The 19,816-nt window shown below is 46.2% G+C and overlaps 1 protein-coding gene across 2 annotated transcripts in view; it reads left to right on the top strand.

The window, feature by feature from the left end:
• The first annotated feature begins 13,921 nt into the window (after window positions 1-13,921).
• Window positions 13,922-19,816, top strand: part of LOC147120970 (proton-coupled folate transporter) — a 125,692-nt gene continuing 119,797 nt past the window's right edge. The window contains exon 1 of one of the 2 annotated variants that reach the window (XM_085980070.1): window positions 13,922-14,293. In XM_085980070.1, coding sequence (XP_085836196.1) covers window positions 14,192-14,293 — 102 coding nt within the window. In that variant the 5' untranslated portion in view covers window positions 13,922-14,191. The remainder of the gene's footprint in view (window positions 14,294-19,816) is intronic. The other variant, XM_085980064.1, reaches the window with a different exon arrangement.

Raw genomic sequence — 19,816 nt, forward strand, 5'->3', positions numbered from 1 at the left:
ATAAAAATATGCCCTGAATTCAAAAATTTGAATGAAGACCAAAAACTCCCATACCTATTAGGGGAACAGAGAAATTGTGTAACCTTAGCAGCAAACTATGTTACAGCTTGCCATAAGCAGAGGGACAACCAGTAAACCCAAGAAAAGATTCTATGCAAATTATATGAGTGTATATTTATACACACAGGGATATATCTGTTTATACACTGTATGGATAGATCTGCGTTTATGTGTTCAACCATAAATGTTTTTTCGGTGCTTTGGCAACATAAGATGTACCTTGTCATGCCAATAAAGCAATTTGAATTGAATTGAATTCCCTATTTGATTTCTTGGTGACTATCTTATATTGATGGTCTCTAGTTATGCTCTTCCCCACAAGTGGAAACATTCTCTCTGTATCCACTCTATCAAAACCTTTCAAAATTTTAAAGACCTCTATTAGGTCACCCCTCAGCATTCTTTTTTCAAGAGAAAAGAGACCCAGCCTGTTCATCCTTTCCTGATATGTATACCCTCGCTTTTCTGGTATCATCCTTGTAAATCTTCTCTGCACCCTCTCCAGTGCCTCTCTATCCTTTTTATAATATGGCGACCAGAACTGTACGCAGTACTCCAAGTGTGGTCTAACCAAGGTGCGATACAAGTTTAGCATAACTTCACTACTTTTCAATTCTATCCCTTTAGAAATAGAACCTAGTGCTTGGTTTGCTTTTTTTATGGCCTTGTTAAATTGTGTTGCTACTTTTAGTGATTTGTGTATTAGAACCGAGATCCCTTTGCTCCTCTACCCCACCCAGGCTCGCACCCTCCAAGGAGAAAGTCTTTTTCTTCTTAGGCAGTCCCTCAGAACCGAGGATGACTTGCTTCCACATTAAAAATGATTTCTCAGGTGACTGCTGAGTCCAATGCGGGACCTACAGTCTCTGTCACAGGTGGGGCAGATGGTGGTTGAAGGGGCGGGTGGGTGGGGTGCTTGGGTTGATGTGCGCTCCTTCCGCTGTTTGCGCTTGGCTTCCGCTTGCTCCGGCGAAGAGACTTGAGGTGTTCAGCGCCTTCCCGGATGCTTCTCCTCCACTTTGTGCGGTCTTGGGCCAGGGATTCCCAGGTGTCAGTGGGGATGTTGCACTTTTTCAAGGAGGCTTTGAGGGTGTCCTTGAAGCGTTTCCTCTGGGACAGCCACCATGCAGACCAAGGCACCGTGGCTCAGAATGCTGTCCCAGGGGGGTGGAGGGGGGGGGGGCGGGGAAGAGCTGAATAGAAATGTGGTAGTGATAGGGGACTCTATAATTAGGGGGATAGATAGCATCCTCTGCAGCCAAGAACGAGAATCCCCAAGTGTGCGTTGCCTAGCAGGTGCTAGGGTAAGGGATATTTCATGGCGGCTGGAGAGGAACTTGGAAAGGGACGGGGTAAATTCAGTTGTCGTGGTCCATGTTGGGACAAGAGACATAGGTCGGAACAGGGAGGAGGTCCCGCTGAAAAAGTATCAGGAATTAGGCTCTAAATGAAAAAGCAGGACCTCGAGGGTAATAATCTCTGGATTATTGCCTGAGCCTCATGCAAATTGGCATAGAAGCAGACAGATCACAAGAATTAACACGTGGCTAAAAGGCTGGTGTGGGAAAGAGGGGTTCCTTTTCATGGGACACTGGCACCAGTTCTGGGACAGGAAGGAGCTGGGATGGGACTCGTGTCCTAGCGGAAAGGGTAAATAGGGAGGTGGCAAGGGCTTTAAACTAGTAAGATGCAGGGAGAGATCTACGAGGCACGGTGGCATAGTGGTTAGCACTGTTGCCTCACAGCACCAGGGACCCGGGTTCAAATCTGGCCTCGGGCGACTGTCTGTGTGGAGTTTGCACATTCTCCCTGTGTCTGCGTGGGTTTTCTCCGGGTGCTCTGGTTTCCTCCCACAGTCCAAAGATGTGCAGGTTAGGTTGATTTGGCTATGATAAATTGACCCTTAGTGGTAGGGGATTAAATACGTGGGGTTACGGGAATAGGGTGGGATATGTGTCGGTGCAGGCTCGATGGGCCGAAATGGCCTCTATCTGCACTGTAGATTCTGTGATAACCAGCCTAATTATAAACCAAACAGGAAAAGCGAGCATAGGAAAGAATAAAATAAGAGAGGACATTAATGGCAAGGGAATAAATAGAGTTGTAGAATGGGGGGAAAAATTCAGTTGGTAGCACCTCCCGTTAGCGCCTTAAGAGGGCGCTAAGTGGGGCGCAAATCAACTAGCGCCCGGGCGCAGCGATATCTGCGCCTCTCGCGAAATTGACCGGACATTTTGCGGTGGCGCTAAACAATACCGCCCGATCTCCTGCGCACGCAGATCTTGACGTCATTCTAAAGTGCAATGCCCTTGTGATGCCCCGGACCGGAAATTGAGTGGTGCCCCCCCTCCTTTCCGCCTGGCGCAACTAACGACAGGTTGACTGGAACGCTTCCCAGTCGCTGTGGGGCTTGGGGGGCCCTATTTAAAGGGGGCCTCTTCCTGGCTTTTGTGTGGTAGCCATTTTTGCACCACTCGTTCTGAGAGAGAGAGAGAGAGAGAGATTTTGAGAGAGACAAAGAGAGAAAGAGAGACTTCTGCATTGAGTCAACGCTGTCTGAGGTAGTTTTGGCTTCTGACCATAACTTTGCAGGTACTTTGCTTTTTGACCTTCATAACTTTGATTGCCTAGATACTATGGGGGCTGTAATGGATGGGAACGTCGTCCTTCTCCATCACATTCGGAGGGCATAGAGATGCCTAGATACTATGGGGGCTGCAATGGATGGGAACGTCGTCCTTCTCCATCACATTCGGAGGGCACAGAGACGCAGAGAGTGAGTGGCAATCATGGCCAGACAGAGGAGGGCCAACAGGCCTCTGTACAGGAGACCTTACCCTCCCAGGATTTTTCACCAACAGTTCTCCTACATTAATATGTCTGAGGAGCAGTGTTTGCGAAGGCTGCGCTTCAGCAAGGAGGTGGTCACTGAGCTCTGCCACCTCCTGCAGCCAGATCTGCAGCCTCAACTGAGGAGCAGGACATCTCTGTCAGTGGCAGTGAAGATAACAGTGGCGCTCAACTTTTATGCCACCAGCTCATTTCAATCAGCTACTGGGGACATCGCCAATATCTCCCAGTTCGCGGTGCATTGCTGCATCCGTCAGGTAACAAATGCCCTCTTTAAAAGGAGACGAGAGTACATCTCTTTCCCCATGACCCCGGACAAGCAGCAAGAATGCGCAACGGGCTTTGCGATGATAGCGGGCTTCCCCATGGTGCAGGGCGCCATTGACTGCACGCATGTGGCTTTGCGTGCACTGCAGGAATCTGCCGAGGATTTCCGCAACCGAAAGGGCTTCCATTCCTTAAACGTCCAGTTGGTCTGTCAATGCCCACTTTCCTGGCAGCAGCCACGATGCCTTCATCCTGCGCCAGACTTCTGTGGCAGACCTTTTCCAGGCACTGCATCACCCAGGAGGTTGGCTTCTCGGGGACAAGGGATATCCTCTGTGCACCTGGCTGATGACACACTGCTCCGTATGCCCAGCACCCCTGCTGAGCTACAATACAACGAGAGTCATCAAGCTACCAGGAACATCGTTGAGCACACAATTGGCGTGCTCAAGCAACGGTTCCGCTGTCTGAACCATTCTGGAGGAGCCCTGCAGTACTCACCTGAGCGAGTCTCCCACTTCATTGTTGTGTGCTGCATGCTGCATAACCTTGCAATCCTCAGGACCCAGCCAATGCCACCAGGCATTGGAGCACCAGCAGAGGAGGAGGAGGAGGAGGAAGATGAGGAGGATGATCATCAGCAGCACCAAGGCGGGAGGGAGGCACACAATGTACAAAGTGGAAGGGCCGTCCGTCAAAGGCTCATAGCAAGTCGCTTCTAGGCCCCCTCTGAGGAAATGGCTTCTGCCATTCAAACAACCTGAATGAAACCATCCCGCAACCCCTAAGGGGGTCAAGGCAACAATGAGTGCAAAGACCAAACATGTACATTTTGAATACAGATACTTCTTTATTTCACAAACTGTGTCTCATTTCCGCATGACAAAGTAATAGAAAGAAACACAAAAAAAAGCAGTCATTCACATAACTGGCTCTCACAACCTGGAGACAATGTCCAAAACAGTAACAAAAATTTGACCACAAACCTCGGCCTTCAATAAAACAATGAAAAACATTTTGTCACACCTCCTACTTTTTGCCCTTCGAGGGTGATCTCCTTCCCTTGCGAAATTCCCCCCTTCCCACCCTGCAGCTCCTCCGTAATGGGACCCCAGTGGCTGGAGCAAGGCTGGAGGAAGGCTGCTGATTGTCACAAACTGAGACTGCAGATGCCCTTGAAGGACGGCCTGGACCAGCTCTGGGCCTGGAGGGCCCGGCTGCTGACTGCACCAACTCTGCATGGGTGGCAGCAGTCTGTCCTACAGGTGGTGGCAACTGCAGTGGAGAAGTGCCAGTGGTGGCAGCAGGAATACTGTCATCTTGAGAGAGGACAGCAACTCCCCGCTTGACCGACACACTGGCACTCCCACGGGGCAGCACTTCAGCATCCGGAGCAATCTGATGGTGCACAGATTGCTGGCCTGCTGCGGCGCGGTGAGAGCCCCGGGGAAATCTGCCCGATCCAGCGAGGGTGGCAGCAGTCAGTGCTCGCGTGGCCTCAATCTGCGTCTGCATGAGACCAGCCACTGACTGCATTGCAGCACTAAGCATTAGCGTGGCAGCCGCCTGTGCTACAGCGAAGTGCTCCATACACTTTGCCAGTGATTCAATGGATTCGGGCACCCTTGCCACTGCAGCCATGAGCTCAGTGTGCCTGTGCTCCACCTGGGTGCTCATTTCAGCGAGGACCTGCTCCTCCTCTGCATCCAGTGCAGCAGGACTCGAAGCCATACTCTCCCTCCGGGGAGAAGGCCCCCGAGCTTCCCTACCCCCATCGCGTTGCTGCAGCCCGCTGGGTCCTGGAGCTTCACCCTCATCAGACCATTCCCCCCCTGCTCCCCTCCAGGGAAGGCGTGTTCCCAGTATGGGCATGGGCTTCCTTGGGAGAGGGTGGCGCTGATGCTCTGGCTTCCTCTTCCTCCTCGCTTTCAACTTCACTCCCACTGGCAGCTTGAGGGCCCGTCTCTTCACCTAGTGAATCACCATCTGAAAGCAGGGAGGTACAAGAGTGGCTTTAGCGTGAGGACAGGGTGGCAGCAAGGGAGGCATGAGTGCAGCGATTTAGTGATTTGGATTGAAAGTGTCAAAGGCTGCTGTTGTGAGGAACAAGTGGAAGGAGAGCGGACAAAAAGGTGACGACCTTACCATTGCTGTCCAGAACGGGGTCGGCATCTCCAGTGGCGACGGGACCAATCACCCGGCTTGCCACAATCCTGTGGATGCGCTCTTCAAGATCGCTGAGGCCGCCCTCCACCGCTCCATTGCTGCTGTCTCCTATTATGAGACAGCTTGGCCTGCAAGAAAAAGGACGGCGTCGGAGTAAATATGCAGCCATGGTCTTGCCTGAAATGCCTCCCATGGTTGAATAGCCCTTACTGTATGCAGCCATGGTCTTGCCTGAAATGCCTCCCATAGCTGAATAGCTCTTACTGTATGCAGCCATGGTCTTGCCTGAAATGCCTCCCATGGTTGAACAGCCCTTACTGTGTGCAGCCATGGTCTTGCCTGAAATGCCTGCCATAGTTGAATAGCCCTTACTGTATGCAGCCATGGTCTTGCCTGAAAGGCCTCCCACAGTTGAATAGCCCTTACTGTATGCAAAGTGTGGAATGTGCGTGTGTGTTTGATGAAAGGGCCATAGGTGTTGGATGAGTGTTGGGCATTGGGGCTTTTAAGACCCTCTGGCCATAAAGTGAGGTTGAGATGGAGGGATGGAGAGGTTTTGAAAAAAAGGCACTCACCCTGACGACCCGTGTGAGGTCGTTGAACTTTTTCCTACATTGGAGATGGATCCTAGGCACCATGCTGCTTGAGGAGACTCTCTGAGCCACCTCCCTCCACACTCTTCTGTACTCGCGTGGCAAAGGCCTCCTGCCACTCTCTGGGTACAGAATGGATCTTCTGCGCTCCACCGCGCCAACCAGAGCCTCCAAGGCCCACTCACAGAAGCGCTGTGCTCGCTCCCTGGCCCTCTCCACAGTGTTTGGCTGCTAGATTTAGCCACAGGTCTGCCCAGACCGAGATTCAAGGCTCCAATGAGCAGGGTGTGGCTGCAGAGCAAGATCGACCCTCCCCTTTAAGAACTGACTGGCGCCAGTGTGTCTGTGTTCAATCGCTAACTGACAGCACCTGCGCTGCGCCCGCCCTCTGAGGTAGCGCTTCGCCCCTCGGCCTTAGCGCCTTAAGAGAGGTGTGTAGTGCCTGATTTAGTGCTCCAATCACCTCCAGGGGCGAAAAAAAGCCAAGTTTGCTGTCGGAGGCGATAATTAGCGCCAGGCGCTAAACTTTGCGCACTGCCAATAATGGTGCCCCATATGGGGCGATACCTAATTTTTCCCCCCAGGAGTCTAAAAAGATAGTTAAACATAAAGTGAGAGGAAATCCTATTAAAAATGAGTTAAACTGTCTGTACAGAAATGCACACAATGTCCGTAATAAAACAGGGGGACTGGAGGCAATCATGCGTTGCGAGGAACCAGACATATAGTAGAGATTACTGAGACATGGCTACAGAAAGATCAGGACGGGGAATTAAACGTTGCAGGGTATAACATATTTAGAAAAGATAGAGAGGAAAAAAGGGGAGGTGGAGTAGCTGTACTTATTAGGGATAACATAATGGCAGTAGAAAAAAATGACGCAGCTATCAGCAAGACAAAAATAGAACCCATATGGCCAGAGATAAAAGATTTTAAAGGATCAATCACAGCAATAGGTGTAGTCTATAGACCACCTAATCGTGGAAGGGGCGTGAAGGAAGAAATATGCAGACAAATTGGGGAAATGAGTAAAAAACATAGAATAATAATAATGGGGGATTTCAACTACCCCGATATTAATTGGACAGAAGTGGTAGGTAAAGGGGCTAAAGGAATGGAGTTCCTACAATGTGTACAGGACTCCTTTCTAACCCAGTATGTAAAAAGCCCAACAAGGGAGGATTTGCTATTGGATCTAGTAATGGGTAATGAACCAGAGCAGATAAGAGAAGTAAAAGTAGGGGAACATCTAGACAATAATGGCCATAATATAATACGCTTTAAGATGATAATTGAGAAGGACATAAGTATGATGAAAACTAGGGTAATAGATTGGAGAAAAGCTGATTGAGGGGCTGAGAATAGAACTTGGGAAAATAAAATGGGCAACAATATTGGCAAACAACAATGTAGAACAGCAATGGGAAACATTTAAAATGGTGTTCAACAGAGTGCAGGAAAAATATATTCCGCTAAAAGGAAAGAACAAACTAAACACGAATGAGTTTCCATGGATGAATAAAGTATAAGGGAACAATTGAGGGTAAGCAAAGAGGCATATATTAAGTGCAGGGGAGGGCATGATAAGGGAGAGTACGAAGAGATTAGGAGAGAAGTCATAAAAACAATTAGGAAGGCAAAGAGGAACTATGAAATTAAATTATCCAGGAACATAAAACAAAATAATAAAATAGTTTACAGGCACATCAATAAAACCAGTGAGAATGATACCAATTGACTGCAACAGAACATAGAAAGGCTCGCAGAATGGGCAGACAATTGGCAGATGGAATTTAATACAGAGGTGATGCATTTTGGCAGAGGGAACAGGGAGAGGCAATATACACTTAATGGCACAGTTTTAAAGAGTGTGCAGGGACAGAGGGACCTGGGAGTTAATGTGCATAGGTCCCTGAAGGTGGCGGGACATATTGAGAGAGTGGTTAGCAAAGCATATGGGATCTTGGGCTTCATAATTAGAGTTATTGTGTACAAAAGTAGAGAAGTTATGCTGAACCTTTATAAAGGCTGGTTAGGCCACAACTGGAGTATTGCATCCAGTTCTGGTCACCACACTTTAGGAAGGATGTGAAGGCCCTTGAGAGGATGCAGGGGAGATTTACTAGAATGGTTCCAGGGATGGGGGATCTTAGCTACAAGGACAGGTTGGAGAAGCTGCATTTGTTTCCATTAGAGCAAAGGAGGTTGAGGGGTGATTTGACAGAGGTGTACAAGATTATGACGGGTTTGGATAGGCTAGGCGGGGAAAGGCTGTTCCCACTAGTTGATGGTACAAGGACTAGGGGACATAGATTTAAGGTTTTGGGCAAGAGATACAGGGGGGACGTGAGGAAAAACTTTTTTACGCAGCGAGTGGTGAGGACCTGGAACACATTGCCGACGGAAGTGGTGGAAGCAGAGACACTCAGGCCTAGAAATTCAGTAGGCTTTGCGCCCAGTTTTCGCCCAAAGAGGGCTTTTGCGCCACTTGCTGAGCTTTCGCCAATATTCAGCGCTGCGGTAATGGCGGCGTTAGCCAGTAGCGCTGCGCCGCCACCGATGACGTCATCGGTGCGCGCAGTGCCCCGCTACCGGCCCGACCGCCATATTTAGTTGCGGCCGCCTCTTCCGCAGCGGCCGCAAACAGCGATCAGAAAACGGGGCTGTACTGCAGCCTTAGTGGGGCGCTTTAAGGTGGAGGTGCGGCCGGCCGCTTTTTCGGCGGCCGCCTGCCCGCACCTCCTTCCCCGGCCTCCTCCACGCCCCCCCCCCCTGCGGCATTGCCGGCTGCTTTCCGCGAACCCGGCACTTCTCCGTGGTGCCGGGCTCATTTGCCGGCACTATCCAGCGGCGATCTCCCCGTTGCAGGCACCTCCCCCTTAAGAGAAGGAGGAGGCCTGCAGTACCGCAGCCTGCCGCTCCGCAGCGGGTGGCGCAGCGGCGCCTAGAGTGCTGAAATTCAGTTTCAGCGCCCCAAGCGGGGGCGGGCGCACCCTGAAATAGCGCCCGGTTCCGACTTGGGGCGCAAAAAACGAATATCTGACGGGCGCAACTGGCTCCGCGCTCAGCGCTAACTTTTGGGCGCACGCCAGCTGGCGCGCCCAAAGTGAATTTCTAGGCCTCAATGTTTTCAAGGGGAGAATGGATAGGCACTTGAGGGGAAATAAACTTGCAGGGCTACGGGGATAGAGTGGGGGAATGGGACTGATTGGATTGCTCTACAGAGAGCCGGCACGGACTCGATGGGCCGAATGGCCTCCTTCTGTGCCGTTATGACTCTACGACTATGACTCTATGACAATGTCTGTCTTGTTGACAACTGACGGCAGTTTCTGCATGTAAATCGTACATTTTCATTACACAAATAGACATGGCCTTCAGGCCCATCTATCATTGCTCACTAACGTTGCAGCTTCTGACAATTTATAAACTGTTACTAATAGGCCAAATAGTAAACAAGGCTGTATCCAATCATGGCTATGATTTCTCACCGGGACTGTGGTACAGACACTGGGGTAATTATATTCCAAAAACGGGATGGCTTCGCCCAGCAACTAAATTGAGTACCTTTTAAAAAATTAAGTATTCCGCCCATTTGGCAGAGGTCATTGACTGAACTTAATCATCTAGCTGTTATGTATTTTACATTGATAATGCAGGTGCCTGATGCAAGTAGTCATCCTTTATGTGGCCTAAACAGTGAGTGCTGATAGGCTAATTGACTATGGAGGGCATCACAGGCGAGCCTGATGATGATTCACAAAGGGGATAATTTTTGATCTTTGGTGGGTCGCCACGCATTGACTTCAGTGGAAAGGAAAGTCAAGCCGGGTGTATAATGTGTGGCCGGTCTGCTCTGCCATCATCAGTTTCCTACCCCAGCTGAAGTTGAAAATTACCCCATAATACTCATTTCCCAGGAGAGATCATTAGATAGTAATCAACTGGGGTTGAATTTTTATAAAAAGATTTGTCCCTTCCCTAGCCCAGAGGCACAGAGCCCAATTGTAGCTTTCTGGCTGCCGCCCAGGCATTGATCAGCTAACTCAACACAGATCAGAGATCGAATGTGGGGCCCTCTGGTCTGTATGGCTCAGAGCCACATCACGCCAAGTATTTACCCACTAAACAATCGAAAGAGCTTGTTCACTGAAGTTCAAATGCACCCAAAGCCAATCCACAGCATCATATGATAAATTGGAATAAGAATATGGAATAATCCACTGCCCATTGAATGCTGATGCCACATGCAACTTCATGTGTGTGGGGTGATAAACACACATTTCACAACATCAAGGGCACAACTGTAATGAGGGCTCTGATTGATGTCAGCATATTTTAACTTCACCAAATACAACAAGGTGTACTTAATCTTTCAAAATGAGCTACAATTTGCCTCAGCACTTCTGGGCTAGGAGGGGATGCAAAAAAAAAAATCCTCCAAGTTTCCCATTCCTGATTGTTATCCAGTGGACATTGCGATTGGGCTCGGCTGTGATGCCTCCTATGATTAACTAACCTGCTAACACTCACAAATGTGTGTACTATCTACAGGATGCACAGTAGCAACTCACCAAGGCTTCTTTGACAGCCCCTCCCAAACACACAACCGCCACCACCTTGAAGGACGAGGGCAGCAGGTGCACGGGAACTTCATCACCTCCAATTCCCCTCCAAGTCACACAGCATCCTTCCTTGGACAAGTATCATCCTTTCTTCATCGTTGCTAGGTGAAAATCATGGAACTCCCTACCTAATTGCACTGTGGGAGTACCTTTACCACATGTACTGCAGCGGTTCAAGAAGACGGCTTACCTTCTCGAGGGCATCTAGGGATAGGCAATAAATGCTGGCCTAGGCAGCAATTTCCACATCCTGAAATGAATAAAAAAACAAGAATGACCACTTGGGTGAGGTAATGAGCTGCTGGTGCCCTTGAAACTGTTGCCCAGCAAGAGTCACCACCTTGAAGAAGATATGATGTGGAGATGCCGGTGTTGGACTGTGTTGGACAAATGTAAGAAGTCACACAACACCAGGTTATAGTCCAACAGCTTTATTTGAAATCACAAGCTTTTGGAGCACTGCTCCTTCGTCAGGTGAAGTGGAGAGATGCATATAGGCACAGCATATATAGTCAGAGAATACTACCAGATGATTACAGGTAATCTTTCTAACTGCCCTTTATCACACCTCGGCAGAGAGGTAATCACAGCAAGGGCAGTTAGAAAGATTACCTGTAATCAACTGGCAGTATTCTCTGACTATATATGCTGTGCCTATATGCATCTCTCCACTTCACCTGACGAAGGAGCAGCGCTCCGAAAGCTTGTGATTTCAAATAAAGCTGTTGGACTATAACCTGGTGTTGTGTGACTTCTTACATTTGAAGAAGATAGTACAGGACAAAAAGAAAACCAGAAAAAGAATTTGTTGTGGGAGCCACAGACAACCTTGGTTAGTGCCATTTTGGTCTTTATGATTCTTGTTCTCGCCTTCAAATAGCTCCATTGGCTTATCCACCCATATCTCAAAATATATGTCTCGGTGTGCATTGTCAGCTTCTATCTAGGACACCTATCTCTTCAAAAGCTTCATAAGTCCTTTCTCTTCGACTGTACTTTTATTCTTCCGTTTCTCCCTCCTGCTCGGTATCCACTCACTATCTACTGTTCTATGTATTGATTGCAATAGGAATGTAATTTATTGTTGTTCTATCCCTCATTCCCCCTTTTTTCCCCCCTCAGTCTTGCACTCCTCGCTCAGATAGTTATTTATGGTGGCTTATTCCATAAACTACAAATTCTAGTCAACATCATCCAGCTTTTGTTTGCTGCAGAGTGTAGTATCCTGCAGGTTTGTGTTTGTGGTGTTAATGGCAATGCCAATCCTAGCTTGTTCTGCAACTGGTTAAAAACCAAATGTTGATTGTAGGATTCGTGCCAGATAGGGTGATGCATTCAGGCTAAGATTAGCTAACTGATATTCTGATTAATTCAAAACATATTTTGTTTTACTTGGGTCAGAATGGAAGGGGGGGGTGGTGCTGTTGGCTTTACTGTAGCAAATCTGCATCGCTTGCATCACACTGAGTTCATGAATAGGTGCAAAGAGCCTTACTTCAATCACGAAAGAGCTACACATTTCTTGAGATGCTGGTTTACTACTCCTGAACTAGAACCACATAGCTGCCATGCACCTACTGTTAACATCTATGATAATATGGCTATAATGAATATTGTAGCAAGCTCTACACTAGAATAGGAAATATGAGGTATAGTGAAATACTTTAAGCAGTTGAGCTCCTATACAGCAAGATAAAGCACACTGACATGTTCCTTAAACCATGAGGTAGATTGGCTGTTTTAGAATTCTCTGCCGATTTAATGATGGATCATTAACATTTTTAATAATTCTGTTTATTATTCCACTTGCAAGGAAGACCTCTGGTTAGTACACAAGTAATTACATATGCCGTTTAACGCAGACATCTTGCCACTTCTTGACAAGTGGGTTTGGGTGTGAAACTATTGAATGAGACTTGCTAAGACCACTTGCTCATGACTTGAGAATGGCTGATTCAAGGGCAATGATTCTAGTGATTCCCCATTTTTGTGAAGAACGCAGCAATGTTATGAACTGTGCTCTTAAGTGTGGTGATCTCCTCTGGAGCTCCACAGCAAGTTCCATGCATTGAAAGAAGTGGCCCACTCACAATACAGACTTTGCACTGTCCTGCTTCCCATTCTGTCACCCTCCAAAGTATTATACTGTAATGAAGGATTCCTCATGCCCACTTTCACCTAGCAACCCAGCCCCCTCTTCATTATTTCTGCTCAGTCTGGCTATGTAGAGAAGAAGGTATTTGTGAAGCTGTGATCAAAATGTGGAAGCCTGAAGTTTCATAAGTAGGGAGAGGAAGTGCTGAGTAATTCAACAAAACAGTGCTAACTGCACCAAACTATATGGGCGTTTGCTCCAGACTCTCGCCAGCGACCCAGGAAGATGCTGCAGATACTTTACAAAAGACCAGCTGCTGTTTGAACATGTCCAGAGAGCTCAGGGTTCAACTAGGGAAAGGCAGCTGAAGATTGTTGTCTCTTTCAGTTGTTGCACATTTAAGATCTTTAAATTCAGTTTAACTTTACAAGATCCTAACAGAGAAAAAAGTTTTTTTCCTGCCCAATATTATACTATAATCTACATATAAATTTTAAAAAGTGGGTGGTTCACTTTTTCCCCAGTCCCCAGCCTCCCGACCACATTTCATACTGGCCCCAATATTATCAGCCCCACTCCTTTCTTCATAACGAGGGAAAGATCATTTAATTGCTGCAACTATCAGAAGATCACAGGCGCTGCTTGACAATGGTGAGCTCCACAAAAAAGAGGGAGAGAAATATTTAGAAACATAAAGAAAGTATGTGAGAGACATAAAGAGGAGAAATAAAGAGAGAGAGCAAGGAGATAGAGGGGAGGACACTTACAGAAAAAGGCAGCGAGAAAGATATACAGAGATAATCAAAATATGGTAGGCATACTGAGACAGAGTGAAAGACAAACACACTGAAAGAGGGAGACAGAAATAATTTAAGGAGATAAGCAGTGAGACAATTAGATGGACAGAAAATCAAAAGAAGATCAATAGTTCTATCGAAATCTTGCAAAAATGATGATTGATGACTACATTGAGGGGTGGTCTTCAAGTGCCTTGCCTAATGCATGCATTTGCAGCCATCAACCTTTCCTTTCAAATGAAGGGCACCATTGTCCCTGAAGTGTCAGTTGGCAAGCTTTGTGGACATTGATGCAATTATGTAATTTGCATAAAAAAAAGATGTAGTTCGGACCATTGTTACAAACTAGGGTCGCCAACCCTCCCGGATTGCCCGGGAGTCTCCAGGAATTAAAGATTAATCTCCAGGACATTGCTGGTTCTTTCCCTCCTCAAAACGCACACATAGGTGTTAACCCGCCTCACCTGTCCGCGCGCACACAGGCGTTAACCCGCCTCATCTGTCCGCGCACACACAGGTGTTAACCCGGTTCACCTGTCCGCGCGCCACTTACATGCTGCGCGAATCGATCGGCGGGATTGACTTGTCAGAGCATTGAACTTTTGCAGAGCAATCCCCTCCGATATCATGTGACTCGATGGGCGGTTTAGTTGCAACCACTTCGCTTTAGTTGGCTTTATAATTTTAACTCTCTTTCCCCCAACTTTGTTTCACATTTTAATCTACTCGAGCAGCCAAATGGATCTGAGGGCCATCATCACGGTGGAGCCGGTAATGTTTCTGTACCTGGCCTCGATTTTTTTATTTACGTTCGCTTTCCAGCGGTTCTTATTGGTAAAGGTGAGTTAGAAGCGACAGAACATCTTTTAATAAGTGTCGTAATTTTCTGCTAAATTCTGTGGGGTTTTTTTGTGGGGGGGGAAGGGTTCTGTCAGTTGGTGAAAGAATTTGCAAGTTAATTTTAACCAGTGCAGGTATTTTGTATTGTTTCTCCAGCGAGGATCGACAATCCCCTGCAAATCAAGTGTTAAAAATACTTTAATGGTGCCTTTTACTATTACAGGGCTACCTTAGTTGTGGCTGTATCTGTGAGAGTTTACAGGCCACATTATGCAAGCTTTCAATTGTTTACCTGATTAGGTCAAATTAGGTGAAAATGCCATGAATTCAGAGCCACCTCACAGCTGTCGGCAGTTCCATGTGTCACTGTAGCATTTTTGGGGTACTGCCCTCTTGCTCACGCAACCACACCTTAAATGATCTAGAAACATGTCCAGAAAATGATCTCTAATAATTGATGTTTTCATAATATTGTATGTCTTTTTTTCCCCCTCCCCCTTAACTTCCGTTTCTATGCATTTTCATTTCTATCATTTGTTTTCTCTTTATGACAATCCTGAGCTGTCTAACTTTTTTAATTTACGCCTGCAAGCTTCTGGAATTGGATCCAAAGCTGCAGAACCACTCATTTTACAACCTCAATCTGGCCTGTACATAAGTTGTATTTTTCACAAATAAATTGATCGCTTTATCACTTTAGTGACGTTACCAGTCCATACTTCTCTATCCCACTTACGGTGGGTTGCTAACCATCAGAAGCCCTTGAGAAACTGCCTGTGACGGGCCCTTAAAATTTGAATTAAGGTCAGATTTGGGCAATAAGGTGGCAGATGGCGTATAATGTGAGGAAATGTGAGGTTATTCACTTTGGTAGGAAGAATAGAAAAAACAGAATGGTTTCTCACCCTTTAAAAAACATTCAATGTTGGTGTTCTGAGAGATTTAGGTGTCCTAGTACAAGAAACACAGAGTTAGCTTGCAGGTACAGCAAGTAATTAGGAAGGCAAATGGCATGTTGGCCTTTATTGCAAGGGGGTTGGAGTATAAGAGTAAGGAAATCTTACTACAATTGTACAGGGCTTTGATGAGACCACACCTGGAATATTGCAGTTTTGGTCTCCTTATCCTGAGGAAGGATATTGGAGGCAGTGCAACAAAAGGTTCACTAGATTGATTCCTGGGATGAGAGGGTTGTCCTATGAGGAGAGATTGAGTAGATTGGGCCTATACACTCTGGAGTTTAGAAGAATGAGAGGTGATCTAATTGAAACATATAAGATTCTGAGGGGGATTGCTGAGGTAGATGCTGAGAGGTTGTTTACCCTGGCGGGAAGTCTAGAACTGGGTGATAAAGGCTGCGATTTTATCAATGGAGGCGGGTTGGGTGCGGGCAGGTGGTTTCCGGCTTCCAGTCCCGCCCCCATCTGTATCCGGCCCACAGATGTGATTTTGCCTTGATTGACCTTGTTCAGACCTTGTTAATTGGCTTGCCGGCCAATTAAGAGGAAGCGGGTCAGATGACCTCATTTGATGACGCGTCATCTGCCGGTTTTCTTAAAGGGACCACGCACAATTTTATTTTGACAGTTGATTTCTCAGTGTTTGACAGCATTGAGGTGCTGCAAACACTGACAATCACTGCACAAAGGTGACCTCTTACACCCAGGCTCTCCAATGACTCCCTCCATAGGCTGGATTAGATGGCAGCTGCAGGTTAGGTGACAGAAGTGATCTGTCACTGGCGAGAGAGGTTCTCCTAGTGAGGTGGCACTGGACAGGGACTTCAAAACTTGTAACCTAAAGAAATGTGTAAATGTATTAAAAATGCATTTCCCAACATTTTCTTACCTCTGAGACTCACCAGTGCAACATTGGATCCTTCACACCACTTCTGCAGCTGTCATCAATCCAGAAACATTGCAGCAGACTCACAACATGCCACACTTACCTGGCGTGGTGTCTGGACATCGGGAAACCCAAGGCAGAAGCGGCAAAATTCAAAAATAGCCTGTCAACTACTAGCAACTACCTGTTTAATAGGCTGGTAATTGCCTTTAATCCTCTTCTCGGCACTAGGTGTCGGGTCCATGCGCAAATCGGGGACCCGACACTTGGGAAAATTGTTTGGAGGCGGGTTGACAGCGGGTTCGCAACCCGCCGTCAATCAAAACGACTTTACCCTTTGACCCGCCTCCAAACCCGCCCTCTGAGCGCCGGCAAAATCACGGCTATAGTCTCCGGATAAGGGGTCGGCCATTTAAGATTGAGATGAGGAGGAATTTCTTCACTCGGAGGATTGTGAATCTTTGGAATTCTCTACCCCAGAGGGCTGTGAATGCTCCAACGACGAGTATATTCAAGACTGAGATCGATAGATTTTTTGGGCACTAAGGGAATCGAGGGATATGGGGATCGGGCAGGAAAGTAGAGGAGGTAAAAGATCAGCCTTGATGTTATTGAATGGCGGAGCAGGCTCGAGGGGCCATATGGCCGACTCCTGCTCCTAATTCTTAAAAGTTGTCTTGCACAAACTTGTGGGCTGAATCATTTTGCCTCCACCCCCCCCGTCACTGATTTCATAGTTAATAAGACTGGTAAATTCAAGTGCACCCCAGTACTTTTTTCTCAGTTTCTTCCACCTAAATGTTAGAGCTGCTACAGCTCATGCAGGTACTAATGCTCCTTTTTTCTTACGATTTACACTGCCTCCTCCTGCTTGAACTGGTGTTTCTTTTCTTCACTTTTATATTGGTAGTGGGTAGTCCTCTTCCTTCTTTGGGTATTGTCGCACCTTTTCTCCAGCCTTATACCTGTGCTGCTTTCCAGCCTCCATTTTAAGCACTCTGGCCTTGTCCTCTGTTGCCAGTCGAACCAATTCTAACTGTCCATGTGTATTAGAGATCTGGTACTCGTCATTATTACTGTATTGCTTCTGAAAATTACTTTTAATTTAGATTTTAAATAACCTGTTTAGTTTACAAGTTTTATTTATCCCACTTTAGCTGCCATTAATCATTAGGATTTGGGTTACCTCCCAACACTTAAGTCAGTGTTTTACTGCACAGAAGGAGGCCATTCAGCCCGCCATGCCTGAGCTGGCTCGTTGAAGGAGTTTTACATGTAGTTCCGTTCCCCTGCCCTTTTTATTCTCTTTCAAAATACTTTATCTATTTTGAAAGATGTTGTTGATTCAGCTTTCACCATTGTTCTGATGGGGGATTCTCTGTGTAAAATAATTTATTTTAACCTCTCCCATCGTAACCTTCTAGTTACCGTCTCAACCAATCAGTGGAAATAGTTTTTCCCCAATCTACCTCTTCAAAACCTTTTGTAATCTTGACCATCTCTATCAGATCTCTTGCCAACTTTCCCAGTTCTAGTGAAAAGTGCCCCAGTTTCCTTAATCTCTACCCTTAATTAAAGCATCTGATCCCTGATAATCACCTCAGTAAATCTCTTCTACATCCTTCCCATCCTTCTGAAGTGGGTTCCCAAAACAGGACAATAATCTAACCATGGCCTAAACATGATTTCTACAGGTTTAGCATTACTTCTTTGCTTTTGTACGATATAGCTCTATTTATAAAATCTAGGATCCTATACACTTTTTGTTTTAACAAGAACAGCGTTATGATTTTGTCCTCCCACCTTTTAAAGATTTGTGTACCCAAATTACTAACCTGTTGTGTCCTCCTGAACTGGTTGACACCACTGTTTATGTCCATTCAGTCTGGAAAAAAACATCCATTAATTACTACTATCTGTTTTCTGCCCTTTAGTCTACTTCTAATCCATTCTGCCACGTTTCCTTACCTTTCAATATCCTGACAAATAAGTCAAGGAATCCTTAACCCCTCACCTTAGTTCCTCAATAATGAACTGCCTGGGGGATACCTCCCACTATGGGAGTGGTTACTGCCTAAATTTGCCTCGCTGATCTGTATTGCATCACTCCGTTAAGATTGAATGAATTTACCTTGGCAACCCTCAATTAGGATACCCATAAGCTATGAGTGAAGGTATTAACCTTATCACCTTAACCAAAGAAGTCGGACAACAAATCATGCACTAACTCGTTAAGTATACAAACCATTAATAGATACAAATAGTTGTAGACAGGGTCAGATAGCTGTTTGAATAACAAATAATCAGCAGACAGAGTTACTTAACAAAATGAGTAACAGAGGTTGTAAAGGCAGTTCAGTGTATTACTGTAATTCAGCATTAACTAGATTGCTGCTTATTAAATCATAGTTGAAATCTGTATCTGAGCCTGTTATGAATTGGTGAGATTAAATTAGGATTAATGTCTTAGATAGCTGACAAATTAACAGCGTTAGATAGACTCTAATCTATACGATAGACTAGCTATGTGCTGGTACTTAACAATGTTTTTGGAGCATATACGACCTTGTCCTTCTGAGTAGCATGGTCAGGTTGATCATGCTCAGTTGAGACAATGATGTTAGGTTCTGGAACATCAAGTTGATGAGCCCTTTGGGTAGCGGGGTTATCTGTTCCACTCTGATCTTCTATTCTGGCTAAGCCCACCTTGCGCACGAGTGACAGTATCTGATCTAGCTGGCTTAACTCTCGCCTTCTTTGATCTCGGACAACTTCTACGTGACACACTTATTTCTGCCTGTAACTGGTATAGCCCAATCATTTAACTCATATAACCTCTCCTAGTCTCTTTCCTAAATATATTTTGTACTTGTAAAGGTACATCTACTAGGTAAAGATTACTGCAGAAGAAGACTAGAAAAGAAAAAGAGAATAATCTTCTAGCTAGCTAAGAGAATCTGTGAAAATCTGCCGAGAGGTGTGCAAAGTACCCACTTAAATATCTTGAGCTGAAAAAGAAAATCCTTTCCATTCAGTTCACCATTCTGAGTGACACAGTGGTAGAAGGGTTCACTTCTTTTGGTGTCAATCACATCGAACGGTCACATGTCCTGGAAAATCTCATGCTAATGAGGTCTGAATACCTAGGCATGCCAAATTCCACTTTTACTCCATCAATTTCTCAGTCTTTTCTTTAACAAAGTGTCCTGCACAGGACCAGCTAAGGCATGATATATACCTGCCACCCCCACCCCTCACCCTCCGCCCTAATAAGCTATTCCTGTGCACAGTACTTGTGTTGCCTCTTTATCACTGGTAAGGGATGTTTTAGTTAAAGAAATCTTCTTGGTTTTAGTTAGTTTTAATTACCAGCATTCAGTTCAACTACTGACTCAGTTTTATGTGGCTGCCTTAAGCTGAAACTCTCTTTTGAGATCATTTTTCAAGGCCTCCATAATCAGCATCTGTGAAGAGACACTCGGTCACTTGACCAGGATCTCCTGCGCTTTCTCCACCCACCACCTGTTCTTTAGGTCGTGAGTTTTTTGTTGGACCCAGGCTTTCAGGCTTCTGTAGAGCTGCTTTCTTGCTTCGAGTTGTGTTGCTGTTTCCAGATCAGGAATGCCTTGCACTTGCAGCTTATTAGCTCCTGGATCTCCTGGTCGTTCTTGTCGAACC

The sequence above is a fragment of the Somniosus microcephalus genome, chromosome 3, assembly GCF_052327205.1.
Source record: "Somniosus microcephalus isolate GS21.2 chromosome 3, FLI_Smic_1.0, whole genome shotgun sequence".
NCBI classification, from domain to species: Eukaryota; Metazoa; Chordata; class Chondrichthyes; order Squaliformes; family Somniosidae; genus Somniosus; species Somniosus microcephalus.